This window comes from Artibeus jamaicensis, unplaced genomic scaffold, assembly GCF_021234435.1.
Source record: "Artibeus jamaicensis isolate MK-2021 breed Jamaican fruit bat unplaced genomic scaffold, CSHL_Jam_final contig_456, whole genome shotgun sequence".
NCBI classification, from domain to species: Eukaryota; Metazoa; Chordata; class Mammalia; order Chiroptera; family Phyllostomidae; genus Artibeus; species Artibeus jamaicensis.
The window spans coordinates 7831104-7856240 of NW_026521839.1; the positions used below are offsets into that span (position 1 = coordinate 7831104).

At 39.6% G+C, this 25137-nt stretch overlaps 1 protein-coding gene across 6 annotated transcripts in view; it reads left to right on the forward strand.

Moving 5' to 3' along the window:
- KLHL3 (kelch like family member 3) overlaps window positions 1-25137 on the forward strand; it is a 121723-nt gene that overhangs the window by 14502 nt on the left and 82084 nt on the right. The window contains exons 1-3 of one of the 6 annotated variants that reach the window (XM_037163491.2): window positions 3831-3897; window positions 22084-22177; window positions 23584-23690. In XM_037163491.2, coding sequence (XP_037019386.2) covers window positions 23606-23690 — 85 coding nt within the window. In that variant the 5' untranslated portion in view covers window positions 3831-3897; window positions 22084-22177; window positions 23584-23605. Of the gene's footprint in view, window positions 1-3777; window positions 3944-22083; window positions 22178-23583; window positions 23691-25137 lie in introns of those variants that run through there. The other 5 variants (XM_037163489.2, XM_037163493.2, XM_037163490.2 and 2 more) reach the window with 5 other exon arrangements.

The following is a 25137-nucleotide window of genomic DNA, read 5'->3' on the forward strand; positions in this document are numbered from 1 at the left end:
CGTGCGTCCCCTGCTGGGAAATGGCCTGCAGGGAACCTGCCTGCAACCCTGGCATGTGCCCTGACTGGGAATCGAACCGCGATTGTCTGGTTCGCAGGCCCGCGCTCAATCCACTGAGCTACACCAGCCAGGGCCAGATCCTCTCTTTTCTTAACTTCCTGCTCCCTGGAAGGCTAGTGGGTTGCCAAGAAGCTTGCATCTTCTAGAAACGAGAGACCTCACTCCATACTTCCTGCGTCTTCACAGCCAAGCAGAGCAAGGGATGATAGAAACCCTGGGTTCCTTCTGATGTCAAGTCTTTCCTTCGCATCAAGGGTGGAAAGGGCTCTGAATAGAATGGGGCCCTACCCAGCCCTATAGTCATCACGTGGTTCTTTCAGGGAGGCTTTAGTGTAAAATGCATTTTGAACTTTGATTCTCCGATAATAGACAATCTTTTGTTAAGCACAACATTATATTAACAGGGATATATTATTATTGGGCCATTCTGGTAGGCTGGAAATTATAAAAACACAACAAGGAAGAGCAAGCTATCCCGGCTGCTAGTCACATGGGAGATTGTTGTCAGTGCTTCCAAAATGGCTCTGTTTGGTCTACATTTATTCTGTGTGTGTGAAATGGAACTAACAGTGTTTGTTCACTGGGCTTTTAGGAGCACTCATCTTATTAGTTCCCTGTTAAAAACCTTCAGTGGTTCCCTGATTGATACCAAATTATATTGTCTCTTCCTGGCTTTTAAGTCTCTCTACAATTTGAAGATAACATTTATAATGAATATATGAGCAATGTTTTATAGTTTTTAGATTTATCCCAGGGATACAAGCATGGTTTGGTTTTAGAAAATGTGTTAGTATTATTTACCACATAAAAAGAATAAAGGGGAAAGTCCATATGATTATCTGATTAGATTCACAAAAACATTTGATAAAATTCAACATAACTATGATTAAAAAAATATACAAGGGAATTTCCTTAATTTGATTAAGGAAGGGCATCTACAAAAATCATACAGCAAACATGTACAATGGGGAAACATTAGAAACACCTTTAAAATCAGAAGGATGACAAGAATATTCATTAGCACACATTAGCCAGTGCAGAATTTCTTTCAAAAAGAAATTAGAGCCCTAAGAATTAGAAAAGAAGGAAAACAACTCTTGCATTATATGCAAGCAATATGATTGTTTATACAGAACACCTAATAAAATCTTTTGACAAATAATTAGAAATAGAAACATTTGGTAGGTGGTTGGAGATAAGATCAGTTTGCCATAATCAGTTGCATTTTATAAACCATAATAATAAAAATATATAATTTAAAAGATAATAAAGATACCATTATTAAAAGTACCATTAAAGATACCATTATTTAAAATTATTAATAAAGATACTGATAATTAAAGATACCATTTCCATTATAAAATGGCAACAAAAACCATAAGGTACTTAGTCATATATTTGTAAGATCCTCATATAGAAAAATATAAAAGTTTGAGTCAGAGTAAAGAGGACCTAAATAAATGGAAAGGTATTCTATGTTCGTGCATAGGAAGACATAATATCAGAAAAGTGTAAGTTCCATTCAAATTGATCTATAAATTCAATGCAGTTTCTTTCCAGATCCCATCACAGTCTTTCATGGAACTTGATAAGCTGATGCGAAAATTTGTGTGAAAGAGTAGAGAGACTGAACAGTCACCTCATCTGAAGAGTAGTAATAGGCCTGGGGACTTGTTCTATTGGATAACAGGCCTTATTATGAAGTTGCAGAAATAATGTGTTACTGGTACAGAGACAGATAAACTGACCAGTGGAATAGGTTAGAGTGTCCAGGAACAGATTTCTGTATATTTGGAACTTTAGTATGTGACCTAAGGCGGCATGATAGGTAAGTAGGAACAGCAAGAAGTATTCAATAAGTGGAACTTAGACGAAAAAATAGATCCCTATTTCACATCATGACACAAAAAGCAACATAAGCTAAAATAAGGGATTAAATATAAAAGACAGTAGTATAAAATAAAATATCTTTCTGGCCTTGGAGGATGGAAGGACACTAACTATAAAACAAACTATGCTTGTGGGGTTTCTTACATGAAGTTTTTCATCTTTATTGGGTACTTCCACTTCCTGATCACAGTTTCAGTTTTGAGATTTTCTTTATCTCTTTAAACACATAGCTCTAATCATCTGCCTTTGTGCATCTCTTTATAGTTACTGTCTTGTGCTTGCCTAAGTTCTTTGCACTCGTATACACAGTCCCACAGTTCAGACGTCTGTGGCTTACATTTGCTGCACTGAAGAAAGGAAGCTGAAGGGGTTCGGCATGCACATTTGAATGTCACAAATTCCAGTGTGACATCTACGGAGATTCTCAGGTCTCTGGAACATTCTTGTAATTACAGTATTCCCTTTCTCAAGCCAGTTTGCTAAGCTAGGTAGTAGCATGGACAGAGGGAAAGGGAAAGGCAAAGGAAACTACCCTTACCGTCTTGGAGTTAGAGTTGGAGTGAATTGTGGGTCCCCAGTTCTAAAGATGTGGAGAAGGTTTTGTTTTGCTACTAGCAAAGCAAAGCTTAGCCTTGTCCTAACAGAGGTGACTCCAAGGTTCCAGACTAGACCACGGACCTGAATAGTTTCATCAGTCTGGGGAGAAAGTCCTTTTTTGCTCATTCTTTTGATTCATTCTCGCTGACTTTAGACATGTTGCTTAGGAGTAGTTGGGATCTGAGTATGTTTTTTCTTTAGTACAGAGGGCTTTGAGATTATAAATGACTCTTGCTAGTTACCACCTGCTCATTTAGCTCACATAGACAGCCTTTCTTTTCATAACAAATTACAACCCCTTATCTTTGTATGGGATATGGTTTTCCCCAAAGCACTTACCCTTGTGTCACTGTTCTCTGTACCATAGCCAATGTGATCTTTCTGAAGCATAGATGTGTTCATACACATCATGCTTCCTGCTCACTTCTCTGCTTAAAACCCTTCAAAGGCTTCTCATGGTTACAGAATGAAATCCAAACTGCTTACCTTATATGACACAGCCTGTTCAGTCTTCTAGCCTTTTCTCTTGATAATCTTCTCTAGTTTTACTGAACTTCAGTACTTTGAAACACTTGACTCTTTTTCTCCAGGTCTTTGTGCATACTGTTCCCTCTGCCAGAACACTTTCCATCTTCCTTTTTACCTGGTTAATATATGAAGTTTTCCCTCAACATACCAGCATTGGGACAGTTGCCCATCCTTTGTGCTTCTTTAACTCTTACTGAACCAATACTTACAATACAGTGGCTAAATGCTTACTTGGCTTTCTCCTCCATTGAGCTCGAAGTTTTGTGAAAGCAGAGTCTGTGCCTCACTTATTATTGTGTTTCCCTTAAATTTAAATACAGTGCCTGGTACATAGTAAGCTCCATTGGATGTTGAATGAACAAACACTATGAATTGAGTGGTATAGTGTCCTCCCACTCCTTACCGTGTTAGGGGATGGAAAGATGGCAGTTAAGGACACTGACACAGTCACAAAAGTGCTTGGTGGAAGAAGCTGAGCTAGGACCTGGCTTCTACCAGAGGAATGAATGCATTTTACATTGAAAGATCCTGTAGAAATGCCTGACCCAATGCATTACTTCCCTGCTGCGTCTGTGGTTAACAGAATAGGCTAACAGAGATGCCCCTGGTGGGTGGGAAAATGCACGGCCTTGTGGCAGTCAGGTGAATGGTTTACCAACATGTGATCCTTTTTTCCCCCTCCCACTTCCTTCCTGTTTACAGCATCAAGCTGAGCTCCCAGCCACCGATACAGGCTGGGGATGATGAGAAGAACCAGAGGACTGTCACTGTCAACCCTGCCCACATGGGGAAGGCATTCAAGGTTATGAATGAACTGAGGAGGTACTTTTCCTATTTTGCCTGTGCCCTTTTGGAAGGAACTTCCTGGGTGAGCGTCATCAAGTTCTAATAAGTCAGGATACCACCTCCTAGTGACTTCTGACTTCCCCCTGTCTGCCCCTGCCTCAGATAATCTCTTGGCTTCTTCTTTCGAAATCTGATTGAGACAGATGTCTCTCAGAAATCTCTCTTTCCTTTGTATTTAACACCTATCATTTTAGTACTTCATCACAGGGGAAAATCCTTTATGGTTACAGAAGTTCTGTTCATGAACTTGATTTTCAACTGAACCAGCTGCTTAAAGTCCAATAATAGAATGATTGTAACACCTACACACAATTGCAGATTAAAGATTGTGGATGCCATGCATTTTCTTTTGTGCTCTCTCTCTCATTCCTTGGTCTGAACTTTGCTTGTTAAGACCGCCACATAAATGGAAGAATACCTAGTTTCTCAAATGCAGCTTAACTCTATAAAGAAAGAGATGAAATGCAAATGCACTCATCCTCTCTGAGCTGAATGGTGATGGGTGTTAAGGCTATTTATAAGGCCATTGTGCATGTGCGATGAGCTTATTACAAGACAGGTTCAGGGTACTGACCATATTTTTCTATACAAAGCTTATGTACACAATTTCTTTCTTGAGAGCCCAGAACTTCTTTTGCCCATGCCATTATTTACTGCATACTTCATCCTATTATGAGCTGTAATTGTTTATCTCCTTTTTTCTCTGTAGCTCGAGTTACCTGAAGGCAGGGGCAACGTCTGAATTATTTTGATCTCTAGCACCTACTTCATAGGAATGGAGGCACTGCATAGACTCTGGGATGGATGAGTGGGGGTAAAATGTAAAAAATGTAAATAGATCAGTGAAAATTATATTCTGTAGTACAATTAGGTGTTTTATGAAGGAGGAATGCATCAGGTACCTTCCAGGTGGTAGGTGTGCAATGATTACTTGTTCCTTAAAGTGTATTATGAAAGCAAATATGTTAACTGCAACTTTGGAGAACCCTTCCTAAAGGGGATGATGCTTGAGGTAAATTTTGAAGGACAAGAAGAATAAAGAATAAAAAGTGGTTAGGAAGAAGTATTCCAGGCAGAGAAAATGGCATGAACAAATGTATGTATAGCTGAAGATATACTTGTTGAGTAGGAAGTTGAACTATTAAACAAAAGTTCTATCTGATTCTACATTAGTTTCCTAATTTCTCCTTTTTGAAGGGCCCAGTCTTTGGCATAAAAATCAAGTACAATTAAATTTATCTTGTCCCTATTGCTCAATTAAAATTTTTTTTCATTATTCAAGTATAGTTTTCTGCCTTTTACTCCCATCCCAGCCCACCCCCCCAGCCCTTCCCACCTCCCTCCTATTTCTACCCCCCCCTTGTGTTTGTCCGTGTATTTTTTATACTTGTTTCTGCAAACCCTTCCCCTTTCCTTCCCCTGAAATTCCCTCCCCTCTCCCCTCTGGTCACTGTTAGCCTGTTCTCTATTTCAGTGTCTTTGGTTATATTTTGCTTGTTTGTTTGTTTGTTGATTAGGTTCCTGTTAAAGGTGAGATCATATGGTATTTGTCTTTCACTGCCCAACTTATTTCACCTAGCATAATGCTTTCCAGTTCCATCCATGCTGTCGCAAAGGATAGGAGCTCCTTCTTTCTTTCTATTGTATAGAATTCTATTGTACAAATGTGCCATAGTTTTTTGATCCATTCATTTACTGTTGGGCACCTAGGTTGCTTCTACCTACTTCTCAATTTTTAATAAGCCTCCTGCCAGATTCCTGGAAGCTCTGTCCATATTCGTCTTAGTCAGTGGTCAGTGATGATGTTCATGCCTGTGGGTATGGTTCTCTTGTCAGTAAAAAATTTTCTTTTGAAGTTCTTTATGTAGTTCCCTTGAGTGTGGCTTGTGCACTTGGTCTGATTTAAGACTCCAAGTTTCCAAATAAACAACTTAACTTTATACCTCATAGAATTAGAAAAAGAAGAAAAATAACTAAGCCTAAACTTAGCAGAAGAAAGGAAATAATAAAGATTAAAGCAGATATAAATGAAAGAGACTAGAGAGACAATAGAAAAAATCAATAAAACCAAGAGTTGGTTTTTTTAATAAAAGGATAAAACTGACCAATGTTTAGCTAGACTAACCAAGGAAATAGAAGACTCAAAATTATAAATGAAAGAAGAGACATTACCACTGATACAAAAAAATACTAATGATCATAAGAGGCCAATGTGGATGATTATGTGCCAAGAAATTGTATAACCTAGAAGACATGGATAAATTCTTGAAACATACAACCTTCCAAAAGGTTGACTAAATAAAAAAGAAGTAGAAAATCTGAACAGACCAATAATGATTAAGGAGATTGTATCAGTAACCAAAAATCTCCCAAAAGAGAAAAGCCCATGATCAGGTGATCTCATTGGAGATTGTATCAGTAACCAAAAATCTCCCAAAAGAGAAAAGCCCATGATTAGGTGATCTCATTGGTACATTTTACCAAACATTCCAGGAAGAATAAATAATCAGTCTTTCTCAAACTTTTCCAAAAACCTGAAGAGAAGGGAACATTCCAAAACTCATTTTAATAAGGCCAGAATTATCCTGATACCAAAGCCAGATAAGGATAGTGCAAGGAAATAAAACTACAGGTCAATGTCCCTGACGAATAGTGATGCAGAAATTCTCAACAAAGTACTAGCAAACTGAATTTGACAGTAGATCACATACCATGATCAAGTGGGGTTTAACTTTGGGATGCAAGGATAGTTTAAGATATGCAAATCAATAAGTGTGATAAACCACATTAATAGAAAAATCAAATGATCTTTTTAACAGAGGCAGAAAAAGTGCTTCAATACCCTTTCATGATTAACACCACCCTACAAATTTGGTATAGAAGGAGCACACCTTAATATAATAAAAGCCAGATATGGCAAACCCACAGCTAACATCATACTCAGTGGTTGAAAGCTTTTCCTTTGAGGTCAGGAAAAGGACAGGGCTATCCACTCTCTCCGTACTGTTGAACATAGTATTGGAAGTACTAGCCAGAGCAAGGAAAGGAAATAAAAGGCATACAGATCACAAAAGCAGAAGTAAAATTATGTGTGTTTTCAGATGACATGTCCAAATACAGAAAATGCTAAAGATTCCACTAAAAAAGTATTAGAACTAATAAACAAATTTGGTAAAGTTGCAGGATACAGAATCAACATACAAAAGTCAGTTGCATTTCTATACACTAGCAAGAAACTAAGGAATAAATCAAGAAAAACAATCCCATTTACAATAGCATAAAAACAATAAAATACCTAAGAATAAATTTAACAGAGGTGAATGTGTGTACTGAAAACTATAAGACACTGATGAAAGAGATTGAGGAAGACATACATAAATGGAAAGATATTCTGTGTTTGTGGATTGGAAGAATTAGTATTGTTAAAATGTTAGTACTACCCAAAGTTAATAGAGTCAGTGTAATTCTTGTCAAAATTCTGGTGGCATTTTTCACAGAAATAGATAAATCAATCCAAAAATATGTAGAGAACCACAAAGACCTTGCATAGCCAAAGCAGTCTTGCCAAAGAAGAGCAAAGCTGGAGACATCACACATCCTGATTTTAAACTATATTACAGTGCTGTAGAAATCAGAACAATATGGCAGAGACACATAGACCCATGGAATTTGATTGAGAACCCAGAAATAAACCCATTTATATATGGTCAACTAATTTTTGGCAAAGGAGCCAAGAATTCTCGATGGGTAAAGGACAGTTTTTTTTTTTTAAAAAAATTACCTTATGTTAGGAAAACTGGACAGCCACATGAAAAAGACTAAAATTGGACCCCATTTACAAAAGTTAACTCAAAATTGATTGAAGACTTAAATGTTAAGACCTGAAATGATAAACTCCTAGGAAAAAAAAAACAGGGAAAAAGCCCCTTGTCATTGGTTTTGGCAATGACTCTTTGGATATGACACCCAAAACACAAGAAACAAAAGGAAAAATAAGCAAATGGGAGTATATAAAACTGAAAAGCTTCTGTATAGTGAAGGTCAGCAACAAAATGAGAAGGCAAATTATAGAATGGGAGAAAATACTGGCAAATCATATATTTGATTAATAATCAAAATATATAAGGAACTCATACAACTCAATAGAAACACTAAATAATCTAATTAAAAACTAGACAAAAGACCTGAATAGACCTTTTTGAAAGAAGACATCCGGATGTTCAACAGATATGTGAAATGGGCCTCAACATCACTAATTATGAGAAATGAAAATCAAAACCATGATGAGACATCACCTTATACTTGTTAGAATGGATATTATCAAAAAAACAAGAGGACATAAATGCTAGCAAGGATGTGGAGAAAGGGAACCCACATCCCTTGGGTCGGTGGGAATGTAAACTGGTACAGCCATTAATGAAAACAGTATGGAGGTTCCTCAAAAAATTAAATATGTAACTACCCTATAATCTATCAATCTACTTCTGGGTATATATCTGAAGAAAAAATGGAAGGAAATCCCACTATTTGCAACAACATGGATGAACCTTGAGGGAATTATGCTAAGTCAAATGTCAGTCAGAGAAAGACAAATACACTATGATCTCACTTGTATGTGGAATCTAAAGAAGCTGAACTCAGACAGGAAGTAGATTGGTGGTTGTCAGGGTCTTGGTGGGGTGTGGGAAATGAGGAGATGTTGGTCAGCAGTACAAACTTCTAGTAATAAGATGGATAAGTTCTGAGGATCTAATATAAAATCTGGTGATTTTAGTTATCAATACTGTATTGTATGCTTGAAAGTTGCTTAGAGGTCACAATAAGTGGTAACTATGTGAGGTATAGATGTATTAACTAACCTGACTGTGGTAATCATTTCACAATACATGTATGTCAACCATTACATTGTATATCTTAAACTTATACAGTGTTACATGTCAATTATACCTCAATAAAACTGAAAAAAAAAAAAGATTCAAGATCTCTTACCAGACCTTGTAGACTTGTAGCCAACTCTAGTAACTGCTGGGAGGGAGGTAGAGCTCAGGGAGTGGATATGCATACAGAATCCTCCCCCTTTTCCGTTACTAGCATTTTTTTTCTTTTTCTTAAATAGCTTAAAGAAGAAAGTCATCCTGCTATGTTCTTATTGCTTCTTTGGGAAGTTACCATGTTTTTGCATCTTTCCCCAAAAGCACCTACTTGGATTTAAGATTGTCCAACATTTCTGCTTCTTCTTTACCTTCATATAAATCTGCATTTGCTGGTATGTTCTGAGGAACATTTCCTTAAGATGCTCTGTGGGAAAAAAGAGCTTGGAACCCAGATGAGTTTGAAAAATGATATATATTTTTTGTGTCTCACTCTGACATTCATAATACATATTGGCATATTAAAAACTCTGAGAAGTCCTGCAATACACTTGTTTGAGGATTCCCCACACGTATTTGACCACAGAACCCTCTTTGGTTGTCATTATTATGTATAGACCAACTGTTTTGTGAAATTTGTTTTGGAGAATACTGATGCTTTGCTGAAATGTAGGTGAATAATCTTTATTATTCAAAGTTTTCCAGAAAACCATATGTAATTATATATGAGGATATTTAAAAATATATTTTATTGATTATGCTATTACAGTTGTCCCATTTTTTCCCTTCACTCCCCTCCACCCTACATACCCTCTCCCACCCACATTCCCCCCTTTAGTTCATGTCCATGGGTTGTACATATAACTTCTTTGCCTTCTATATTTCTTAATATTATTCTTACCCTCCCCCTTCCTATTTTCTACCTACCATCTATGCTATTATTATCTGTAACTTTTCCCTCACTCTCCCCCTCCCACTCCCTTGTTGATAACCCTCCATATAATTTCCATTTCTGTGGTTCTGTTCCTGTTCTAGTTGTTTGCTTAGTTTGCTTTTGTTTTTGTTTTAGGCATGGTTGTTAATGATTGTGAGTTTGCTGTTATTTTACTGTTCATATTTTTTGTCTTTTTTTCTTAGGTAAATCTCTTTAACATTTTATATAATAAGGGCTTGGTGATGATGAACTCCTTTAACTTGACCTTATCTGAGAAGCACTTTATCTGCCCTTCCATTCTAAATGAAAGCTTTGCTGGATAGAGTAATCTTGGATATAGGTCCTTGCCTTTCATGACTTCAAATACTTCCTTCCAGTCCCTTCCTGCCTGTAAGGTCTCTTTTGAGAAATCAGCTGACAGTCTGATGGGAACTCTTTTGTAAGTAACTGTCTCCTTTTCTCTTACTGCTTTTAGGATTCTCTCCTTAATTTTAACCGTGGGTAATGTAATTATGATGTGCCTTGGTGTGTTCCTCCTTGGGTTCAACTTCTTTTGGACTCTCTGAGCTTCCTAGACTTCTGGAAGTTTATTTCCTTTGCCAGACTGGGGAAGTTCTTTAATATTTGTTCAAATAACTTTTTTACTTGTTGATCTTCCTCTTTTCCTGATGGTACCCCTATAATTCAGATGTTGGAACGTTTAAAGTTGTCTTGGAGGTTCCTCAGCCTCTCCTCATTTTTTCTTCATTCTTTTTTCTTCATTCTTTTCTGATTGGATGTTTCTTTCTTCCCTCTGGTCCACACCATTGATCTGAGTCCCAGTTTCCTTCCCATCACTATCGGTTCCTTGTACATTTTCCTTTATTTCACTTAGTGTAGCCTCCATTTTTTCATCTAATTTGTGACCAAATTCAACCAATTCTGTGAGCATCCTGATTACCAGTGTTTTGAACAGTGCGTTTGATAGGTTGGCTCTCTCTTCGTTGCTTACTTGTATTTTTTCTGAAGCTTTGATCTGTTCTTTCATTTGGATCATTTTTTTTGTCTTGATGTACCTCTTACGTAGTGAGGGGTGGAGCTGTAGGTATTCACCTGTGTGGGGCAACCCAGTCACTGCGTCGCAACACTGTATGTGGAGATGAGGTCCAAAAGGGAACAATGGCGTTTGCTTTGCTCTCTGCTAGAGTTCAGTCACTTCCCCCACTTCCCACATGCAAATTGGGCCCTTCTGGTGCTGGTTCCCGAGTGGGTGGGCCTGTGTACATTCTAGGACCCTGTGGGTCTCTCCAATGAACTCTCCTGTGAGGCTGGAAGTTTCTCCTCCTGCCGCCTCAACTCTTACAGGTATTTTCAGTCAGTGGTTTGAAGCTTTATTTCGCTGAGCTGGAGCCCTGGGTTGCGTAGTCCATCCTGCTCCCCGGTTGTTTCTCCCAGTTTATCTGAGCACGAATGTGGGACTGTCAGGTCTGTAATCTGCCACTTCGCTGGGTCTGCCAGCCACCACCTTACCCACCTGGGTCCTCCAGCTGCCACTGTGAGTCCTCTCTGCTTGGCTGCCGGACTCTGCCCCTCCTACCAATCTGGATGAATGTGTCTTCTTTAACTCCTTGGTTGTCAGACTTTCATACAGTTCGATTTTCTGTCAGTTCTGGTTATTTTTTGTTTTTTAAGTTGTTGTTGTCCTTCTTTTGGTTATGTGAAGAGGCACAGTGTGTCTACCTATGCCTCCATCTTGGCCAGAAGTCCATATATGAGGATATTTATCATAGGAATTGGCGCATGTGGTTATAGAGGCTGATATTCCCACAATCTGCTGTTTGAAAGCTGGAAACCAGGAAAGCAAGTAGTATAATTCAGTCTGAGTCCAAAGATCTGAGAAACAAGAGCCACTGGTGTAAGCCTTGCAGTCCAAAGGCCTGAGTACTGGGAGCTCCCTCGTCTGAGGGCAGGAGAGGATGGACAGTTTAGCTTAACAAGAGAGAATTCCTCTCCTTTTGTTCCATTCAAGCTGTCTGTGCTGTCTGCTGTGGGCTGGATGACGCCCACCTGTGTAGGTGAAGGCAGTCTTTTCTCAGACTACCAATTCAAATGCTAATCTTCTCTGGAGAAACCTTCACAGACAGGGCCAGAAATAATGTCTTATCAGCCTTCTGGGCATCCCTTAGCCCAGTTAGGGTGACACATAAAATTATCATAATCTTGTTCTTTCTCTCTTTATTTTTCAAATGGACCATAATTTATGTATATTTTGGCTGAGAAAATTTTAGATCAAGTTTAGACATGGATTTCCTTAATTTTTCTGCTAATTTTTAAAAAATATTTTATTTATTTATCTTTAGAGGGGAAGGGAAGGAGAGAGGGAGAGAAACATCAATGTATGGTTGCCTTTCGTGGGTCCCCTGCTGGGAACTGGCCTTCAGGGAACCAGCCTGCGACCCAGGCATGTGCCCTGACTGGGAATCGAACCTCGATTGTCTGGTTCGCAGGCCCGCGCTCAATCCACTGAGCTATACCAGCCAGGGCTTAATTTTTTAATTAAACACTTTTATTTTATTATATTTTTGGTAAAATGAATATATTAGTTACAGAAAATTTAGAAAATACAGATGAGCAAAAAGTCATCTATAGCCTTGGCTGGTATAGCTCAGTAGATTGAGTGTGGGCTGTGAACCAAAGGGTCTCTGCTTTGGTCCCCAGTCAGGGTACATGCCTGGGTTGTGGGCCAGGTCCCCAGTGTGGTCCATGTGAGAGGCATCCACACATTGATGTTTCTCTTCCTCTCTTTCTCCCTCCTTTCCCCTCTCTCTAAAAATAAAAATAAAATATTTTTTAAAAATTTAAAAAGTCATCTATAATTATAATACAATGGTAATGATTTTTAACACTGGAGAGAATATATTTTTTCTTTAAAATACTCATATATTTCAACTAGATTTTTCCTCTTACCACTATATCGTACAAGTTTTTCTATGTCACTAACTCTTCTACAGCATTATATTAAGTGATAAATGATATTCTATCTTTGGTTTATTTTTGTAAACAGTTGTCCTGTTGTAGGATGTTTTGGTTTTCTAAGCCCCCAGGAGCATAACACTTGTGCTGGTTGCATGTGGAGCCGCACAGCATAGTGGTCACAAGTATGGACTCTGGAGCCAGCCAGCCTGGTTTCAAGTCTTGGTTCTGGTACTGATTGGCTGTGTAACCTAGACAAGTTAATGAATTTCCCTCACCTCATTTTTGTCAACCCTAAAATGAGGCTAATAATAGTTCTAGTTCAGCTGGCTTGTTAAGAGGATTAATGAGTAAAGTGCTTAGAACAGTGATAGCACATATATTATTGTTAAATCTTGTGCACGTTCATGATTATTAATGTCAAATTAATTCCTAGAATTGCCAATTTCAACATCATATAGAATAATAGTAATCATCATCATCATCATAAATACCTATCTTTGGATATTGTTATAAGGCCTCTGAACAAAGTGAACCTTCTGTAAAGTGTTACCTCTTATTCTGATGATGATTTGCTAAAAGCACTGTGCTTAGTTACAGGAATATGGCAGTAGACATGTGAATTGAGGTCTTGCCCTTATCAAAAGTTGCATTCTAGTGGTGTTTAAAGATTATATCAAATTTTAAGATATTTAAATGGCTCATTTTAAAAATTAAAGTGGAGTGCTCACTTCAGCAGCACATATACTAAAAACTAGAGTGAAATGGGTGAGGACGTGAGAGAAGGACCTGAGAAAACTTTATTGATCTGTGTGAGTTTAATGGGAACTGGAGAGAGACATACTTTATTTTGATGACAGCCTGAGTAAACCATCGCACCATACAGGGATTAAGCTAATGAAATGTTACATATTTCGAGGACCTAGGGTTATTTCTTGCATTGTTTTCACATTCTCCTCCCCCAATTTTCAGCTGTTTTACTTTAAGCACACATGTTCTTTGCCATTTATGGATCACACAATTCATGAGTTTCCTATTCTTTTTACTTCCCTAGTGGAGAATGGGCTGTTGGCATGGTAACCACCCAATCTTCCTCCTCTTTCTGTGATTCGTAGCTCCGTTCTAGTCAGACAAACTGCTGCTTCTGGGCAGCAGAGCACTAATGGCTCTTTGGCTCCTGACTCTCCATCCAACAATAGGGTATATGGTCCTTTTTTGGAATAATACACCCCGACCAGGTAGGTCTGAGAAGGAGAGAGTCTTTCCTAGGTCATTCTGACAGTTCTAACCTCTCATTTCACCATTGCAAACAGTTGTCTGTCCTCATTTTTTTTTGGTGGGCTGCCACTATGCCTTTAGTACTGGAGTAGCGATGTTAGCACATTGATTTTATCTTCTTTTTTTTGGTACCAGCTTTATCAAGATGTACTTCATGTGCCATACAATTCATGCATTTAAAGCATACAGTTTAATGACTTTTAGTATACTCATAGTCATGCAACCAACAATCAATTTCAGAACATTTTTATCACTCCTGAAATCCTGTATACTTTAACAGTAATCCCCCTGTTTTACCTATCCTTCCTGCCCATCCCACAAACCCCCCAGCTTAGGCAATTACTAATCTACTTTCTGTCTCGATAGAATTGCCTGTTTTGGAATCATATGATATATAGGTTTTGGTGACTGGCTTCTTTCATTTAGCAGCTGCACCGTTTTGCGTTTCTACCAGCAGTGTATGAAAGTTCCAGTTTCTCCATATCCTTACAACACCTGTTTTTTTATTATAGTCACCCTAGTGTGTGTTAGGTGGTATCTCCTTGTGGTTTTGATTTGTATTTCTCTGATGACTAATTTTGTTGAGCATCTTTTCATTGATCATTGGCATTTCTCTATCTTATTTGGAAAAATGTCTCTAGATCAATTGCTTATTTTAAAATAGTATTTTATGTTTACTTACCTTGAGTTGTAATGTTCAAATTCTTTATATATTTTATATACAAACCTCTTATATAAATGATTTCAAAAATATTCTTTCATTCTGTATGTTGTCTTTTTACTTTCTGCAAAAGCAAAGTAAAAAGACTTTTTACGTTCTTTGAAGCAAAAGGTTATAAATTTTAATATCTAATTTATGCTTTTATTTGTTTGTGCTTTTGGTGTCCTATCTAACAAAGCATGGTCTTATCTAAAGTCAAGAAGATTTACCCCTATGTTTTCTTATAGTTTTAAGAGTAAGAGTCTTATAGTTTTAGCCCTTAAATTTAGGTTTTTGATCCATTATGAACTAATTTTTATATATGATATGAGGTAGGAGTCCAATTTCATTCTTTTGCATGTGGCTATCCAGTTGTGTGAGTACCATTTGTTGAAAAGACTATTCTTTCCCAGTTGAATGGCCTTGGCACAATTGTCAAAAATTAATTGACTATAGGCTTCTGGTCAAGATGGCAGTATAGGTAAATGTGGTACTCACATCTTCCCACAACTACATCAAAATTACAACTAAACTACAGAACAACCATAATTCAGAACCCCCTGAAATCTAGCTGAACAGAAATCCTACAACTAAGGATATAAAGAAGAAGCCACATTGAGACTGGTAGGAGGGGTGGAGGGGTAGAATGGGTTGGTCCCACACCCACATGTGGTGGGTAAAATTGGGAGGAATATCTCAGCTTTAGAGACCCCTATCCTGAGAGGGAGAGGTTCCAGCTCCACACCACACCCTCTATCCCCTAGAAGAGAAGTCCCCATAATTTCTGGCTGTGAAAACCAGCAAGAATTGTGGCTGAGTGAGATGGAGAGCTTCTGAAGTCCCAGGCAGTTCTTCTTAGAGGGCCCCTACATGTTCTTACTCAGACTCACTCCCTCTGAGCTCCAGTGCTTGGGCAGCAGCTTGAAAGTCACCAGGGACGTGTGGGAGGAACTGAATTGTCTGGCATTAGGGTGAGAACTGGGGGGCAGCTTTCTCCCAGACAGAAGTGCTGGCAGAGGCCATTGTTCCTTTGATGAACCCTTCCCCTGCAGACTCAGCAGATGGGTGTCATATCTGAGTCCCCATCAACCTGGCTAACACTATTTACCAAGCCCTTGTGATTTTCTGAAATTCTGCCTCACCCAACTTTGGACCCACCCAAACTGTTTCCAGTGGCTTTTCTATACAAATGGCCTGTCTTGGCTCATGCTTCAGACTTTTCTACAATCTCTCAAACAAGCAGCATCTGGCCTTGGCAAGCACTGTACCTCTTGCTAAGTGGTCCCAGGTCTAACACTAGTGGCAGCTGGTCTTGGTTCACAACTTGGCCTCTCCTGGGTACCTCCAGGGCCAGCACAAATAGCAGCCATATGCAGATTGTTTTGTAGCTCATGCCAGGTTACACTGGGTAGAACACATTAGGTATCTGACCTTGGCCTGCATCCTCTGGGAAGCCCCAGAGCCAGCACACCCAGTCAAAAGCTTCAGGACACATTGAAGCACTGCCCAACCACCTCCACAAGTGACACACTTAAGGGGCAGACTCAGTAGACACCAGAGCCCCACTGAAATAAGTCCTGCTCCATAGCATGGGCCCCCTGCACGACTGATCCTCCATGGTGGTTGCGGCCAGTTCTTGCAGTTGATTGGCCTGGGGGTAAATTCCTTTCATTAATGTGCCAATAGAAATGAAGACTCAACTACAACAGGGAAGTGTACACAGCCCACACATGGGGCACAAGTGGAATACCCAGCTCGGGCAAACAGGAAGGCTGTGCTACTGGACCCTACAGAACACCTACTACATTAGGCCACTCTACCAAGCCTGGGAGATGTAGCAGCTCTACCTAATACATAGAAACAAACACAGGTGGCTGCCAAAATGAGGAGATGAAGAAAGATGTCCCAGATGAAAGAACAGAACAAAATTTCAGAAAAAGAACTAAACAAAATGGAAACAAGGAATCTACTAGATGCACAGTTCAAAACTCTGGTTACAAAAATGTTCAATGAACTTAGAAGAGGAGCAGATGAACTTAGAATTTCAACAGCATAAAAAAGAGTGAATCAGAAATAAAGGATACAATAACTGAAATTAAGAATCATTTACAGGGAACCAACAGTAGAGTAGATAAAGCTAAGAATCAAATCAGTGATTTGGAATATAAGGAAGCAAAAAACACCCAATAACAATAGCAAGAAAAAAAAAGAATTAAAAAAATGAGGATAGTGTATGCAGCCTCTGGGACAACTTTTTAAGTGTACCAACATTTGCATCGTGGGGGTGCCTTAGGGAGAGGAGAGAGCAGGGAATTGAAAACCTATTTGAAAATATAATGACAGAAAACTTCCCTAATCTGGTAAAGGAAGTAAACATACAAGTCCAGGAAGTGCAGAGAGTCTCAAACAAGATGAACCCAAAAGGGCCCACACCAAGAAATGTCATTTTTAAAATGCAAAAGATTAAAGACAAAGAGAACCTTAGAAGTTCAAGAGAAAGGCAGTTAGTTTTTTATAAGGGGGCTCCCATAAGACTTTCAGCTGATTCTCAACAGATACTTTGCAGAGCAGCAGGAATTGACAGAAAATATTTAAAGTGATGGAAAGGACCTACAACCAAGATTACTCTATCTAGAAAAGCTATCATTTAGAATCAAATGACTGTATAAAGAGCTTCCTAGACAGGAACTCCCCGCCCCCCTCTATGAAGTTCGCCACCATCAAACAAGTATTAAATGAAATGTTAGAGGGTTTTCTTTAAAAAGAAAAAACATAAAAATATGAACATAAAAATATGACAATAAATACATACCTATAGAAAACAAACTAAAAAACACAATACAAATGAACAAGCAGAACAGAAACAAGATTCAGATGCAGAAAATATTTTGACAGTTGCCATGTGGGAGGAGATTTGGGGAGATGGGTGAAAAAGTGAAGGGATTAAGAAGTACCAGTTGGTAGTTACAGAATAGTCATGGGGATGTAAATAAAGTATAGTATAGGGAATATAGTCAATGATATTCTAATAAGTATATGTAATGTCAGGTGGGTATGAGATTTCTTGAGATTACTAAGATCACTTAGTAAGTTATACAATGCCTAATCACTGCGTTGTACACTAGGAACTAATATAGTATGTCAACTGTAATTGAAAAATAAAAAATGATTTAAAGTAAAAAAAAAAAAAAACCCAATTGGTTGTAAACATAAATGTTTATTTCTGGACTCCCAGTTCTCTTGAGATCTATCTGTCTATATCCTTATGCTCTTACTACACTATCTTTAGCTGTAATAAGTTTTGAAATTAGGAAGTGTGTAACCTTCAACTATGTTCTTTTTGAAGATTGTTTCGGCCATCCTAGCTCTTTTGCATTTCCATACGAATTTTAGGTTCAGCTTGTTAATTTTTGCAAAGAAGCCAGCCAGGATTTTGACGGAAATTCTGTTGAATTTGTAGAACAATTTGGGGGAGTATTGCCATTGTAACAATATTAAACTTCAATTCATAAAAACTGGTGATTTTTCTATTTATTTAGGTCTTTAATTTCTTTTAACTGTGTATTATAGTTTTAGAACATAGGTGTTGTACTTCTTTTGTTAAACTTATTCTTAAGTATTTTATTCTTTTTGGTGCTACTGTAAATGGAATTTTTCTTAGTCTCATTTTTGGATTGTTCATTGTAAGTGTATAGAAATACAATTGATTTTTAAAATATTGATCTTGTATTCTGCAACCTTCTTGAACGCATTTATTTGTTCCAATAATTTTTAGTGGATTACTTAGGATGTTTTATATACAAAATTGTCATCTGCAAATAGAGGTTTATTTCTTCCTTTCCAATTTGGATGTCTTTTATTTTCTTGCCTAATTGCCCTATCTGGCCACCCTAATTTTATCTTACTTATAAGCAGTATGTGTTACAGTTGTTCATTCCTCTCTTGGAGTTCTTGCTTCACTTGGGTGCTTGGATACCCCACTCTCAGTTTTTCTTCCATCTCACTGGCCACTATCTTATCTTTTTTGCTGGTTCTTCCTATTCCCACCCAACCTCATAACCATCCCCTACTTCTGAGCTCCATGCTTATGGATCCACTTGCCTACTTGGTAACCCTCCTTGCATGTCCAATAGGCAGTTCAAACTTAACCTCTAATTTTAATGAAGTATTTTGTGGAAAAAGAAGAAAAGAAGTTAACATTTACTGAATGTTGACTATTATTACTGTTCATTATCTTGGTTACAACACATCTCAATTTGGATACTCAGTTCTGGTACTCAGGATTCAAACATGAACCTTGGTCAAATTTGATCTGTAGTCTGTGCTCCTTACTGAGAGCTATACTGTAATTCTTTATAAATCACAAAGTACAGAGCTCTAATTTTCCTTCTTCAAGATTGTCTTTTGGAGTAGAGTGATAGCTCAGAAAAAGAAGGATCCCATGGGATCTCTGCTAAATGGCATTAGAAGGGCTTGTATGCCACGCAGTGCTCCAGAGCTGCGCCTCCCCTTTTCCGTGCAGAACGGAGACACAGAGGTGGTTCCAGTGTGCAGACAGGCCTTCTCACCCACAGGGAAAGTCTATTTTGAGTTTTTGGCAAGTTTTTCTTGGTCACTTTCCCAAATTAGAGTTTTCCTGGCCTTCAGATATACCTCTCTCTTATTAGAACTGTTCTTATTCATTTGCTTACCTGGATTGGCCATCTTTATTCTTCGTTTCTTCTTGTCGCTTTCTTTCTTTCTTTCTTTCTTTCTTTCTTTCTTTCTTTCTTTCTTTCTTTCTTTCTTTCTTTCTTTCTTTCTTTCTTTCTTTTTTAAAATTGATTATGCTGTTACAGTTGTTCTATTCTCCCCTTCATTCCCCTCCACCCTGCCCCCCCATCCCCACCATTACCCCCCTTTAGTTTATGTCCATGTGTCTCAAGTCCTTTAGGTTCTATATTTCCCATGCTATTCTTGCCCCCCCCATCTATTTTCTATCTACTGTCTATGCTACTTATTTTCTGTACCTTCTCCCCCCATCTCCTCCTCCCACTCCCCTGTTGCTAACCCTCCTTGAGATCTTCATTTCTATGTTTCCACTCCTGATCTAGCTGTCCTTTTAGGTTGCTTTCATTTTAGGTGTGGTTGTTAATAACTGTGAGCTTGTTGTCCATTCACTGTTCATGTTTCTTTAACTTCTTTTTCTTAGATAAGTCCCTTTAACGTTTCATATAATAAGGGCTTGGTGATGATGAACTCCTTGAATTTGATCTTATCTGAGAAGCACTTTATCTGTCCTTCCATTCTAAATGAAAGTTTTGCTGGATAGAGCAATCTTGGTTGTAGGTCTTTAGATTTCATGACTTGGAATATTTCTTTCCAGCCCCTTCTTGCCTGTAAGGTCTCTTTTGAGAAATCTGCTGACAGTCTGATGGGGACTCCTTTGTAGGTGATTGTCCCCTTAGCTCTTGCTGCTTCTAGGATTCTCTCCTTCATTTTAATTTTGGCTAATGTAATGACGATGTGCCTTGGTGTGTTTCTTCCTGGGTCCAACTTTTTTGGGACTCTCTGAGCTTCCTGGATTTCCTGGAAGTCTATTTCCTTTGCCAGATTGGGGAAATTCTCTTTTATTATTTGTTCAAATAAGTTTTCCACTGGTGGCTCTTCCTTTCCCCCTTCTGGTACCCCTATAATTCGGATATTGGAGCATTTAAAGATGTCCTGGAGGTTCCTAAGACTCTCCTCATTTTTTTGAATTCTTGCTCCTTCACTCTTTTCTGTTTGGCCATTATTTCTTTCTTTCTGGTCCACTCCATTGATTTGAGTCCCAGTTTCCTTTTCATCACTATTGGTTTCCTGTGGAATTCCATTCATTTCAATTAGTTTAGCCTTCATATGTTCCTCTAATATGTGACTAAAATCAACCAATTCTGTGAGCATCCTGATCACCAGTGTTTTGAACTGTGCATCTGAAAGTTTTGCTATTTCTTCGTCGCTTAGATTTATCTCTGGGGCTTTGAGGTCTTCTTGCGACATTTTTGGTCTGTTCTGGCCCTTTAAGTGTGAGAAGCGGCGCCTTGGACTCCCAGGTAGCTGGGTTGTGACGCTGTATGTGGAGGCGTGGTCAGAGCGGGGAAATGGCGACGCCCTCTACCGCGTGGTCGGTCCAACCGCCCACTCCCTCGCCTGTCCGCTCGCGCGCAAATAGGCGACCGCAGTCAACACGCAGCACCGCCTCCCCACTGTCTCCTCTGCAGTCGCTCACCTGGTGGGTTGCTCGGTCGCTCACTAGGTCCAATCCTGCGTTTGGAACCCGTGCGTCTGGATTCGCGCATCTGGATTCTGCGCCTTGGTCCGTCCGACTGAGTCCTCCTGTGCAACCCCTCACCAGACGCTGATTTCGCCCCTTACCGGTCGGGCTGCAGAATTTGTTGTTAATGGACTTCCGAAAAGTTCAATTTTCCATGTTCTGGTTGTGTTTTCTGATGCTAATATTTAGTTGTCCCTAAACTTGGTTGTGTGAGAAGGCACGACACATCCACCTATGCCTCCATCTTGGCGGAAGTCGTGTCGCTTTCTTATTCATTCATGAATTATCAGCTCCTTTGTGTTTGTGACTGATATTTCTCTGTGACATTACTTGTTCAGCACCTGGTACTGCAAATTTATTTGGTATTTCTGATGCATCTTTGTCAACACTTTTCTCGTTAAAATACTGGTTGTCAAAAAAAATTACTTATACTTTATTTATTTATTTATTTATTAAAAAATTATTTATTTATCTATCTTTAGAGGAGAAGGGGAGAGGGAGAGAAACATCAATGTATGGTTGCCTTTCATGCATCCCCTGCTGGGAACTGGCCTGCCACCCAGACATGTGCCCTGACTGGGAATTGAACCGCGATCCTCTGGTTCGCAGGCCTGTGCTCAGTCCACTGAGCTACACCAGCCAGGGCCAAATTACTTATACTTTTAAATAGCAGTAATAACTTAATTTCCTCCCTAAAATCTTTAATGGAAGTGAAAATGTCCAAAATGAGTCTATTCATAATGGGAATACATTTTTAGAATAAATTTTGTCCAGGTTAAAAACCAGTCTGTTCTCAGGTAGCATCTACAAACTCATGTGGTCCCTATGATGTATGTCCCAAGGTAGCTGGAAGATGAGAAAACTGTGGTGAGGTCATTTGTCCCTCTTTTCTTAGCCAGTTAAGGGCAGAGCTAGTGATGTTTCCAGGTGAGCTGGCTTATTCAGACAAAGTTTGTGTGTAGGGTCTGCTGGCCACTGCATGGTAAGGTCCCACCCCTAGGTTTTGCCTCTTGGTGCTCAGAGGTTTCACTCTTCCCAGAAGCCCCCTCACTGATACTTTATTGCATACTGTAGACCTTTCCTTACCACCTTCCCTTATCAGAGTTAACTTATTTTCTGTCTTTTTCCATACAAGTGTCAATCAATCACGAGGCATTGTGGTACTGTGTGTGGATTAAAGACTCAAGCTTCTGTAGATTTGAGCCACTTTTCTGAGCTTCATAGACCAGGTAATTGCTAAGTTTGTTTGCAGCTCCAACCTTTTCAGACTTCATGATTCTGTTTCTCTGATGAGTGAACCTGGACTAATGTATTAATAATTGGCAATGGTTTAATATGCTATACCAGGGATGGCAAATATGTAGCTTCTTTTCCATTTATCGACCATCACACGGAGCCCAGTCGTGACCTCAGACTTCTCAATCACTGTAGTGTTCTAAGTAACTACTACCAATGAATCTCAGTTGAAATGTATTTGTCCTGCCTGAAGTACTATGAGTGCCTCAGTCTAAAGGTGGGACTAGTGGTGGCAGGATGCCATAGACGCTAGGAACATGGGTTCTGGGGCTGAGCGACCTGCATTCAAATCCTGTCTCCACTGCTGTCTTTCTGTGTGACCATGGGAAAGTTACTTACCTTCCCTCGGCCTCAGTTTTCTTGTTTGCAATGTGGGGCGTAACAGTAGCCCTACTTCATAGGGTGGTTGAGAGGATTAAATTAAGCTATACAAGTGAAAAAATGCTTAGAACAGTGCCTGGCACATATAACTCAATGTTAACCATTATATTAATAATAGGCATGATAAGAAATTGGAAGGCAGGTAGAGGAAAAATTCTTGAGTCAACAGGGCCTTTCAATCTCCAAAGTAGTCATATATTCATTCTATCTAAGAATGTGGGTTGATCCCATTTCAAAATTTATCCATTTATTTAGTAAAAATGTAGGGCCTACTATGGGCCATGCATGCAGCCAGGATATAACAGTGACGGAGACAAGTCCCTTTCAGCGTCCACAGGGTAGAGGGAGTGACAAACAAGTAGAAAGGTAGTTATGGTATTCTTAATAATTACAATGATGAGAGTTTGCGCAGGGTCTTAAGGGAGCATAGTATGTAGGCAGAGTCTTCTTGGTGATAGTGTTGAATTTGGGTGGGAGGAGAAATACACGAGTGATCCCCATCTGGCTGATCTTTGCCGGTATTGCATAGGCAGTGGATCTCTTGGGGAATTGTTAGTACTTGGTCTCACTGGTGGCACACCTCAATGGCATGCTCATGCCCCTTGGCATTCATTCAGTGACTCAGCTGGCAGCCCCAGGCTTTTCCCACTGCTCCCTGGGCTGCCATACTCCTGTCTCAGTCAGAGCTGATGGAGTGGGGAGCAGAGAAGTAAAGACAAAAAAAGAAACTGAATTTGCAGCCATGGACTAGTTGGATTGCTCTGTGTTCCTTAGGAAAGCATGAATGTCAGACTTGTCAGGGACTTGGAAAAGTTGATGAGTCCATCCTGCTGCTTAACTCTATGACCACCTTATTCAGCATAGTATGGAATCTGGGTGGGAGGAAAAAATACCGTTGTTTGACTGGGGTGGGTATTGGTGCTGTGACCCATCTTGTCCCCTCACTGGTGTCTTACAGTAAGCATCTGTTGTGTGACGTGATGATTGTGGCAGAAGATGTCGAGATAGAAGCCCACCGTGTGGTCCTGGCAGCCTGCAGCCCCTACTTCTGTGCAATGTTCACAGGTATGGTGTGGGGAAACAGTAACCCACAGCTATGAGGCTGTAGCCCTGCCCTGGGAGAATGTTGAGGGAGGCGGCACTAGGGGAGGGAGGAAAGAGAAGGCTGTGACACCCACCCTGAGGAGCTTCTATGTGCTAGGCCAATTGGGCAAGTAGTCCTTTGAGACAGAAAGAGGTAGCATCCTATAGTCCATAAGTTCTCAAACTTTGGCATGCTTCATAATTATGTGGGGAGCTTGTGAAAAATATAAACTTTTGGGTTGATCTCCATGCCTTCCAATCTCTCATTCTGCAGGTGAAGGACACTGAAGTAGAGAGAAGGGAAGGGACTTGCCCAGGTTACACAGAATGAGTGGAACTTGACTTCCTGATGGCTGCCCTCATCTTGTCCCTCCTGAGCCCTTCCTTAGAGGAGGGAAGGGGTTGTAGGAGACGTGATAGTGGGACCTGGGGTGGGGAAGAATAAGACCTAGAGATATTCACTATCAGTCATTCATTTTCAGCATCTTTGCCAATGTTCCAGGGAGTGCCTGTTCCCTGAGCATGCCAGATAGCCTTGCCCAACCATTTCACATGTGTTACTGCTGAAACTAAATTCCTTGAAACCCCTGGGCTGAGCTGCCTGTCTGTAGAGCCTCACAGCCTCTCCCCTGAGCTAGGTCCATGCAGTGCTCTAGACTGCAGTGCTCTAGACATCACTGCTGACTGGAGGCTGCTGGGCTGGGCTGGGCTGGGCTGGGTGAGACCATGGACTGGGTCAGGTGTCCCTTTCATCTGCTTGCTAAGGACCCTGTGCTTCCTCTAGTATGGTCACTATTGCTCTGTGTTCTTGTCTCTTTCCTGGTGTCTGCAGTGCGCAGGCTCTAGCGTCTCATAGATCAGGTGTTTCTTATACTGCCCTTTACAGTTCCAATGTCTCCACTTCCTAGAGGTCTCCTCTGACTGCCTAGCCATAGTTCCCCTCATAGTTAAGTCTCTTTTCCGTCCCATAAGTTGAGTACCATATTTTTTGGACCATAAGATGCACCTAGGTTTTAGAGGAGGAAAATGGGAAAAAGTTTTTTCAAGCAAAAAATGTGGCAAAATATTTAATAACATAAATAACATGATATTTCACCAATGTAAATATAAAGCTACATTCAGACTATAAGATGCACTCCCATTTTCCTCCCAAATTTGGGGGGATTGCATCATATAATCTGAAAAATACGGTATATTTTCAGTACCATTTAAAAATCGTGTTGATTGGTTATTTTTATGTTTTCTTACCTATTTCCCCTTACTAGAATATAAGCACCATGAAGTCAGGGATCTTGTTGGACTTGTTTGTTACTATGTCCTGAGTATATGGTGCCCAACAGGACTTGTATTTTTTAATTTAATGAATGAAAAGTCTCTCACACTTGATTGTGAGCTTTGGGCACTTGGGGACTATGTCTTGTCACTGTTG